Raw genomic sequence first — 10,937 nt, forward strand, 5'->3', positions numbered from 1 at the left:
ACCTGTTAAACTGTATGATGTCTAATACAAACCTCCTAGCTCAAGATGAAAAGCAAAATGTTCCAATACAAAGAAGTAAAAATCAGAATGAACAATCAACACAGTAACATATAGTTCAAATCGGAATCAAATTCATAAGCACAAAATAAAATGTTCCAATACAAGGAAGTAAAAGTCGGAATGAACAATCAACACAGTAACATATAGTTCAGACCGGAATCAAATTCATAAGCACGCTGAAAATTAACACTATCACAACAGTAACATATAGTTCAGACCTGAATTTGTCAGAAATTAAGGCGGAGCAAAATGTTCCAATACAAGGAAGTAAAAATCGGAATGAACAATCAACACAGTAACATATAGTTCAGTCCGGAATCAAATTCATAAGCACACTGAAAATTAACACTATCACAACAGTAACATATAATTCAGACCTGAATTTATCAGAAATTAAAACGGTGAAATGAAGATTCCCAAATTTCCCCAATTTACAGAGCTGCAATTTACCAGAAATTAAAGCAGTGAAATGAAGATAATTTACCAGAAATTAAGGCGTAAGAGGAAATATAAATTTTGGAGAAATTTTCAACGGCAAAGAAAGGGTACGCGTGGAAATAGATCAGCAAATATTTTGTATTGTTGATTGATGGTATTTTCAAGTGTTTGGTAGAAAATTTATGGTGAATACACGTATAAAGTTGTCTATTGTATATTTTGTATAATTTTATAATAGTAATTATCAACTTTTGAAGTGAATGATCAAATTAATAAATTTGTTGTGTCATTTCCATCCCATGTCGAAACCAACTTTTCTATAATATAGAAATGTGTATGTATATATATTATATGCACCACTTATTCACAATTCAGTAATTCACAAAGTATTAACATATTCAGGACAACAAAGGTACAATATAAAGCTCGACTATTATCGTATTGAAAAGCTTGAAGCATTAATAGCTTCCAACAATTATGATTTATATTTTTTTCTAACTAACATTCAGTTCAAATTTGAAGATTTTTGTAAACTAAAATACATTGCGTAGAATTTTGACAGTAACTAAGATTTTTATTTTTTTTTATGTTAGTTGTTACTATTTTTATTTTATAAGTATTTTCTTATTGGTTAAACCGAAAATCGAACCGTTAAGGATAAAAAATCGATAATCAAAAACCGATAAACTGAACCAATCGATAATCAAAAACCGATAAACCGAACCAATAACACATAACATCAAACCGAACCGACCGATACACATCCCTACTATTGGCTTTATATTCATCTTCTTGCCCTTCACATTACTTCCGAAATGGCTATCGAGAGGTCGATCGTATTCCCGGTGATACAACCATACAAACTGTCGTTTTTCCATTCATTTTCATCACTTAGAAACCAACACACCCAGTGGGACGAGGGAATTTGGGGGGGGGCAGGGGGTGGGGGGTTCCTTAACTATGTACAAGCCCAGAATTTTGTTATAAAACTCACACCTCTCCACGAGATCGATACAGACACTATAACACATTTATCTTGTACATTTTTTTAAAAAAATTTGAACTTTCTATAAGCCACAAAATTGTTTTGGTACAAAACTTCTACATCTCCCCGTGAGATATAGCGGCGCTATTATGACACCTTTCTTGTAAAAGATTTTAACAAATGAGCAAAAAAAAAAAAAAGAATTTTCATATCTACATCATACACGAACAAAATCTAGCTATGGCCAGCACAAAAAAAGAAAGCACCTTCACTAGATCGTATGATGAACTTGTTCTTCGACTGCACATCCTCGTAATGACTAATGAGTATAGCAAGTTTACGACATCTACTCACAGTTGCATGTAGCAAGTATTTCAACTAGCTAGGAGCAACAACTTTCGTTCCGTTGAGACTTATGCACTTCTTTCTGTTTCAAGAGTTGGTTTTTCACTACTGCAGAACCTTTCTCCACTAGACTTGGTACATCCAGTATCTGTAAGCCAAAATTTAAGCAGTTAGTAAAACATCTTCGCTCGAAGCACTAGTGTAAGGAATCAAGCTGCAATAACTAGCTTGCGGCGTTGAAGAACCTTAATATGTTTAAAAAGAAACGCTTACGATACTAGCTCCCGGAGTTCATGAACCTTAAGATACTTTGAACTACATACCAGCAACCCATAATCGTTAAAGTGAGAGAAAAAGCTTAGTGCGGAGCTCGTACTTGGCAATGTCTCGTAATTTAAGTTTTCAGCAATTAAGACATCAGCTCAGAAAATAGGTGCACAAGATTAATTTCTCTGCAGTTTTGAAATAACTAGATACAATACTACATAATTGGAAGGGTAGAAATAATGAAAAGATATAGCAGAATTCTTGTATTTAATATACGGGAGGCTTTGTCCACGAACAATCAGCAGGCTTTGAGCAGAAAAATTTTCTCCAATCCATCACAGGATTGATTGGTTTTCCATTTGTATGCAACACTTGGATATCACTGTTAGCCCATATGTTATTGGGCCTTTAGTTTATGGACCTTTAGGTTATTGGCTATGTATATATATAGCCTACTTTTGTTTTAGTTAGTTTTTATGCTTTTCAGATTATATTGTAAACCTTAGCCTTTCTTTCTTTCAATAAAGTTCTATTAACATGGTATCAAAGCTAGTTCGATCCATGTCCTTTGATTTGTTGGTTGAAGATTTTGTAGCAGGCATCTACTGCGCGGATCGAACTCCGCGGTGAGTTCGCTGGGGGGTACGGGGGGCAGCGCCAGTATCCACTAAGGGTGGATCGACCTATTATGTTTCGTTTATAGATGACTATACTCGTTATACCTGGGTGTATCTTATGAAACGCAGAAACTATATGGTCACCCGCCGAATTATTCTGCATTACGAGTTTTTGGATGTACTTGCTTTGTTCTTCGTCCTCATGTTGAACGAAATAAGTTAGGGTCAAAATCAGCTATATGTGTGTTTTTGGGGTATGGTATTGGACAAAAAGGATATCGTTGCTATGATCCTGTAAGTCAGAAATTATATGTTTCACGACATGTCACTTTTTTGGAACATATTCCTTTTTATTCCATTCCAGCTAAAACCCATGATGTGACAAAGTCAGATATTCGGCTTATTGATCCCTTTGGGATTGACATAGAGGTTCCAGTTCCGGATTCATCCATGCCTTCTGGTGTGCCACCTGATAGTGCTTCAGCCTCGCCTGTGCCTGAGTCTGCTCCTTCGACTGTTGAGACTGGAGACCCACCACCTCTGAGGAGGTCTACTCGACCTTGTAAGTCCACCAAACTGCCAGATTTTTCCTATTCTACATATTCAGCCTCATTTGCTTCCTTTATTGCAAACATACATCATTTGTCTGAACCTGAGTCGTATAGAGAGGCTGTGTCTGATCCTCTTTGGCAGAATGCTATGGCTGAGGAACTTGCTGCTCTTCATCATACACATACATGGGATTTGGTTACTCTCCCACCTGGTAAGCATGCGATTGGTTGTCGATGGGTGTATAAGATAAAAACAAAGTCTGATGGGTCTGTTGAGCGATACAAGGCAAGACTTGTGGCAAAAGGGTACTCACAACAATATGGTATGGATTATGAGGAGACTTTTTCCCCCGTAGCAAAGATGACGACTGTTCGCACTATGATTGCTGTTGCATCCGTTCGACAGTGGAAGATATTTCAGATGGATGTCAAGAATGCTTTTCTGAACGGTGATCTCCACGAGGAAGTTTATATGACTCCTCCCCCAGGTATTGACCACCAGCCAGGTGAAGTTTGTCGGCTTCGAAAAGCTTTATACGGTCTCAAACAAGCCCCTCGTGCTTGGTTTGAGAAATTCTCCACTGTTATTACTTCCCTTGGATTTGTCCCGAGTAACCATGATTCAGCATTGTTTGTTAGATGTACAAGTGCAGGGCGAATTCTATTGTCCTTATATGTAGATGATATGATTATTACTGGTGATGATCATAGTGGTATTGAGTTATTGAAGCATGATTTGGCTCATCGATTTGCAATGAAGGACTTGGGCTTGCTGCGTTATTTTCTGGGTATTGAGGTGGCTCAGTCTAAGAAAGGGTATCTTCTTTCTCAGACTAAGTATATATCTGACTTGTTTACACGGGGCGCGTCTTTCTGACAACAGGACTGTAGATACTCCCCTTGAAACCAATGCACGTTACTCTCCTAGTGATGGTGTTCCATTATCAGATCCGAGTCTTTATCGGACTATTGTGGGTAGTTTGGTTTATCTTACGGTTACTCGTCCAGATATAGCACATGCAGTTCATGTTGTTAGCCAGTTTGTTACTGCTCCTACTTCTGTTCACTGGGGAGCTGTACTTCGTATTCTAAGGTATCTTCGTGGCACTCAGTTTCAGAATCTCTTGTTTCCCTCGACGTCATCTCTCGAGTTGCGAGCCTATAGTGATGCTGATTGGGATGGAGATCGCAATGATCGTAAATCCACCACTGGTTTTTGTGTGTTTCTTGGAGACTCTTTAATCTCGTGGAAAAGCAAGAAACAAGATGTTGTCTCTAGATCTTCCACGGAGGCTGAGTATCGTGCTATGGCTGTGACTACATGTGAGATTATTTGGTTACGTTGGCTTCTTGCAGATATGGGGGTTCACATTTCTATGCCTACTCCCCTGCATTGTGATAACAAAAGTGCGGTACAAATTGCAAAGAATTCTGTCTTCCATGAGCGTACGAAGCACATTGAGATTGATTGTCACTTCACCCGTCATCATTTACAGCTCGGGACCATATCGCTTCCTTTTGTTCCATCGTCTTTGCAGATTGCTGACCTTTTTACGAAGGCTCAGTCGGCGTCTCGATTTCGTTTTTTGTGTGACAAACTCTCAATGCTTATTGCTGTTGCATTGTGAGTTTGAGGGGGGATGTTAGCCCATATGTTATTGGGCCTTTAGTTTATGGATCTTTAGGTTATTGGCTATGTATATATATAGCCTACTTTTGTTTTAGTTAGTTTTTATGCTTTTCAGATTATATTGTAAACCTTAGCCTTTCTTTCTTTCAATAAAGTTCTATTAACAATCACATTTATGGTGTTGGTAGGTAGTGGAGTATTGTCTTGCTTTTCGACGTTTTAAGCTTGGTGGTGTCTCTAGTAGTATTAGCCTTATCCTTGTAGTCTCTGGCTTTTGATTTCTGTCATCATCCATTGTTTATTGTGTTTCGGTTATCACACTATTTTATTATTTTATTGTTGTTACAGTTTTCTCATTAGTTGCTATGTTTATTCACTGTCGTTTTTCCTTTTCATACCTACTTTGATCTGTTGTACTTAAGCCGAGAATCCTCCGGGAACAATCTCTCTACCTCCACGAGGTAGGTGTAAGGTCGGCATATCCTCCCAGATCCCACTTGCGGGATTTCACTTGTTTTGTTGCTGTTGTTGTAGTATTTGGATATCACATTGATAGTATGCATTTGTTGCAAAATAAGAAACGAGAATACTGCTCCATACAAAGTAGGGATCTAGTAGCCTAGTTAGGCAATATACTGTTCCAGTGGTGGATTCAGAATTTAAGGGTCGTGGGTGTTCGAGAGGTTCAAACACACATATTAACACCCAAAGCTTTAAGGTTCCGCCTGAAAATAAAAGCACCCAGCTATCTTCTTGGTTTAATGAGTGTTTTTTTTCCATCTTATATCAATTTTTATACATTTTTTTAAATATAATTATACTTATTCTGTGTCGGATTTAACGGGTGCCCAAGCACCAGAGTTTTAAACCTAGGTCTGCCCCTGTACTGCTCCCCAAATTTTAAAGGTTTGACACAAACTGGGGACAAATAATGCACAATGAACGTGGTTTGCTAATAAGATATTACCCATATTTGCTAGCCCTTTCTTGTTTACCTCTACTTATGTATGTCTAATTGGCAAACCAAACATCTATAGACGTGGCCACAAGAAACTACGATCTACTACATCTTAAAACAATAGTGAAGTGAAAGAGGTTTCGAGGAGTACCTTCAGTGTGAGATCTTTAAAACACAGTTGCACGTTTTCTCTCGTCCTAGCACTACATTCAAGAAATAAACAATTGTGCTCCTTGGCAAATGCCAGGCCTTCTTCTCTCGTTACAGCCCTTTCACTCTCCTGGAAATAAGGTTGTCAGTAAAATGAGCAAATTCACTGTAATTGAGCTTGGGTTTGTTTTTTCGTTCATATATTTTAAGATGAGAACTTGAGCATGGTTGATGGGCCGGAAAATTATAGATGATCAAAGTGGCTTTAGCAATATTTTTGGCCGTCAAAAGCAAAGTATGAAGTACTTCCAACTTCAAAAAACTGAATACCACAGATATGAAGGATCTCACTGTTTTAGTAGTTCTCTGCCAAGTCGTAAATAAGACTTTTTTCATATACAAATGAACCACTATTCCATATATGTTCCTCATCCTATTTCCTCGATAAATTCAAACAAAATGAATGGATTACCTAACGTTTGACGTCATCATGATACAAAAGGATAAGCCATACTCACCCTATCAACTTTGTTCCCAACTAGCATCTTGATACACTCGGGATTCGTGGAGTAAAACTTAATATCCTTCGCCCAGGTTTCCGATAAGTTTGTAAAGGTTTCTCGCCTTGTTACATCATACACTAAGATCAGAAAATATCAACGTCAGTTTACATTAAACGTAGCAACTAGGACCTCCATGAAAAGGACAAGTTCAAATAACATTGTTTAGCAGTTCACTCCCGTAGCAATGACATATATTACGCCACATATCTAATGATCATAGTTCTTTGCAAACGAGTAAAATAAGAATTGGGAAGCACCCAGACAACTTGAGGAAGATATTCATGTATCCTCGATGAAAGAAACAATTGAAAAGGAGATCTGATAATCCTCACAAAGTGAGAGCAATTATCTCTGATGTCTTACCTAGTATTATTCCGTGAGCCCCTCGATAATATGAGCTTGTTAATGCCCCAAACCTCTCTTGTCCAGCTGCAGGGATAAAACAATACTAAGAAGCATAGTCTTAAATAGGTAAGAAAGCTTTTAAAAAGTATAAGTTAAGTAACTACATCTTTACGTCTGTCCATTTTTAGAAAAAAAAAAAACACAGACCTTCAGTAAAATAGCATAAGGTTAAAAGTACGTTTATTACCTGTATCCCAAATTGTTAACTTCAACCTCTTGCCGCCAACCGTTAGCATCCTGATTTTGAAGTCCACACCTTGACATTTATAAATAAAATGTGAGAGATCCGTTCACCATTTCCTTTGGTAATCAAAGTAATAATTGAACAAGAATCCATCAACGATAGCTGAAAACTATTGTAAGCAATTTTCAGACTCTGGAGAGAAAACAAGAAAAATTACCTAGGAATATTACCCAACGTAGTTGGACTATCTTTAGGAGACCAAAGGAAATACCGATTTCTTAAAACAAAGAACAAGGAAAGGGTGAATTATGTGCCACGTATATCATGATAAAGATTACGTTCTCACATGAAATATGAGACGACGTTCTCACATGAAATATGAGACGGCCATTGCTGTTTGCATATGAAAAATTGTCATAGTTACTACACAGTATCTTTTTAAATATTTCTGACCGTATGAGCTATTACGGCATTAGCTCAAGCAAGCCACATCTAGGGAACCACAAGGAATTATCTTTGCTTTTCCAAAATGGTGAAAATTGTTATTAGATTGGTCCTTGTAAGTAAGGATGCAAAACGCGATAAAGTCGTAGCATATAGGACTACTATTGTGGGGCTCGACATGGAGAAACTCGATGATTATAACCTTAAATTGGGAACAGAAAACAAGTTTAACCATTACGCAAAGCGTTCCTAGCTCTCAGATAGATGAATTTCTTATATCAAGTCTCACGATCACAAATATATTATCACAGTTATAGAATTTTAGGTGCAGAGCAAATTCCAGTACTTGGTATCGATCACCATCTCTCGTCCAATAAGAGTTCAAACCTCAACACCGAAAAAATCTTCCATTAAATTCGGAACAATTGGTTCTCTCAGTAAAACAGTCCATTTATGGTAAGTTTAAGCTCCACCCCCACAAATTCAACTATCTAATTCCATTTAATAGGCTTCTCCAATTAAACTCCTTCGGTAATTGAAGTTACGGATTCAATAGGACGCAATAGCATTTGCTCAAACCCTATATTTGCATTTAAAAAGTCAGTTAATATATACAAAATGACGTATCCCAAACCTATATGCAAAAAGAGGGGAGATTAAGAATTCATGAACTTAAAATCCTAAATCCACTTCTGTCTTCATTCTTTCGGCAGAAAAATGCTAGTCTTACCGCTCTAAACTTCAACTCGTCACAATCTAGTATAGGAAGATGTAAAAGGTATAGAAATTAAGTGCATCGCAAGTACAACGAATACATAATTCTCTTCCCATAAACAAGCAATCACATCAATTTCAAGAGATACGCCAGCCAGACTCATTGATCACTACATCCTGCTGATTTCCATTTTTTGTTGCACCACCCTTATACGAAAAGACATTAATAATCTCTTCACTAAATATTTCATCTTAATTAACACTCCACTAATTAGAGGATTAAGTATGTATTTGGGGAAAAAAGGCCACAATAGCCCTTTTAGCTAATAGTTGAAATATTTCAAAACAAATCAAGTTTTGCCTAAACGTCTAATATTTGGGACCGGAAGGAGTAGGACATAATTAGAGGTGGCAAAATTAGTCCACCAAATCATAACTCGACCAACACGCCTAAGTTTGGGTTGATTATTGATCCGCTCATTTATTAACTCAACCTATCTTCACCCCCAAATTCAGCCCAACACGCCCATTTGCGGCCTACAGACATAAAATACAAGTCCAGTTCCTAGATTAGTAACTTGAAGAACAATATAGCACAAATCAGGGGTGAAGCTACAGCTAGCTCCACCTATGGGTTCAGCGGAACTAGTAGTAGCTTTGACTCAAAACTATGTATTTGTATTTAAAAATTCCACTTACTACGTATAAATAACTTATCAAGAACCCAACAAACTGCATTTTTGTAGAATCCGGAATCCATTCACTCAAACTTCTAGCTCCGCCTGTGGCACGGAAAGGTCAAATATTTTAAAACAAATCGAGTTTTGCCAAACAACTAATATTTGGAACCAAAAAGAGTTGGCACATGATACAGGTTTAGTAACCTGAAGATTACCATAGCGAAAATCAGGGGCGGTGGTATAGCTAGTTCCACCTGTAGGTTCGGCAAAACTAGTAGCTTCGGATCAAACTCTGCATTTATATTTAAAAATTCCACTTAATATGTACAAATAGCTTATCAAGAATCCAATAAACTGCAATTTTTTTACAATCCAAAATCCATCAACTCAAAATTCTAGCTCTGCCTATGGCACATAAATTATTAGAATCAAACTCAACCAACAACAAAAAATCCCTGTGGGGTCTAGAGAGGGTGGTCCGTATGCGGTCTTACTCCTAATTTACTAACGCAGAGATGTTGTTTTCGATCAAACTCAACCAAACACAACCAAAAGAATAGAAAGCACAAACATGACATACATATATCCAACAAAGATCAAAAGTTCAAGCGAAACAATCATTAAAAAAAAATCCATCAACAGAACAACCAGTTGCACAAATATGACATATACCGGGGCTCCTTACCGAAAATAGTTGTTTCAATTTACTTATCCAATTAATAAAATTTAATCGTTTTCATCAAATATTACCCCTACCATTAAATGAATACATAAATTATTACTAGTCAAATTTAGATTATCAGAGTATAACTAATAAGTCATAGTTTAATAAAATAACTACCTAATAAATATTTTCTTAACGGGAGTACCAAGATAGACCAAGTAAAATGAAACGGGGGAGTCTCCAACAAAGATCAAAATCCATCAACAGAACAACCATTAGAACAAAATTTCAGACATAATAAATTTATTAAAACTATAAAAAAAAGGATGTTCATTTTTATTACCAACAGTAGGTGAAAGGTCTTGAGGTGGATGTTTAGAAATAAAGCTGAGAAGAAGACTACTTTTTCCAACACCAGAATCTCCAACAAGTAGAATCTTGAATGAATAATCATAACTGGTAGTAAATCCAACGTTGTTATTCTTCCTCGTACCCATCATCAAGACAACCTTAAAAATCACTAAGTTTAAGTACACATACTTAAAACACTTCCAAGAAAAAAAAAATATCTCACTTTTTTTTATCTCAAAAAATTTTCTCTCTAAGTTGTCGTTGAAAACAAGAAAGAAAACCCCAAATTAAATTTGAAAATGAACAGTGGATATTGATTTTTTATTTTTTTTGAATTATGTAATTAAAAAAAAATTGGAGTTTTTGAAAAAACAAAAAAAGGAAAGTACTGTACTATAGAAGAGTTTGGAGTTGGCGGGTGAAATAGTAAGAATATTGTTTAGGACAAATGTTGTCTTTTCATGGAGACATTTGTGTGGAGGATCTGTACACGCGCCGGCACAGGAAGATGCTGATCTCATTTATGGGACCCACTGTGCTGTGTTGTCATGCAAAATGGGCATACGATATTGAGAAAAGATAATTAGACAGGATATGACTAACTTTAACTTATCAATGATATAATCTTTAGATATAAGTGGTCAGTGTATAAAGGTCGTTATTAGAATGGAAGGTTAGTAAATCGTTGAGTTTTTTCCTTCTTTTCAGCAGGATTAGGTTTAGGATATGAAAGTCGTGATTAAGATTAAAAAAAAAAATTAATAGATAGTTGAATTTTATCTTTCGGCGGAAGTAGTTTTGGGTACATAAATCGTGATTAGGATAAAAAGTTAATAAATTGTTAGTTTTGTTTTTCCTTTCGACGGGATTAGATTTAGTGAAAATATAGTAGCATTGTGTCTATAGTAATATTAGATTTTATATTTCAGTT

General features: G+C 36.4%; 1 protein-coding gene across 1 annotated transcript; it reads right to left on the minus strand.

Moving 5' to 3' along the window:
* Positions 1-1,516: 1,516 nt before the first annotated feature.
* Positions 1,517-10,211, minus strand: LOC107851637 (ras-related protein RABC2a; the record flags this gene model as incomplete). The annotated part of the gene is given in 6 exon segments (XM_016696721.2): positions 1,517-1,976; positions 6,003-6,131; positions 6,520-6,641; positions 6,928-6,993; positions 7,157-7,225; positions 9,999-10,211. Coding segments are annotated over 6 exon segments (654 nt in total). The 3' UTR covers positions 1,517-1,865.
* Between the last annotated feature and the right edge of the window lie 726 nt (positions 10,212-10,937).

Source organism: Capsicum annuum, chromosome 12, assembly GCF_002878395.1.
Source record: "Capsicum annuum cultivar UCD-10X-F1 chromosome 12, UCD10Xv1.1, whole genome shotgun sequence".
NCBI classification, from domain to species: domain Eukaryota; kingdom Viridiplantae; phylum Streptophyta; class Magnoliopsida; order Solanales; family Solanaceae; genus Capsicum; species Capsicum annuum.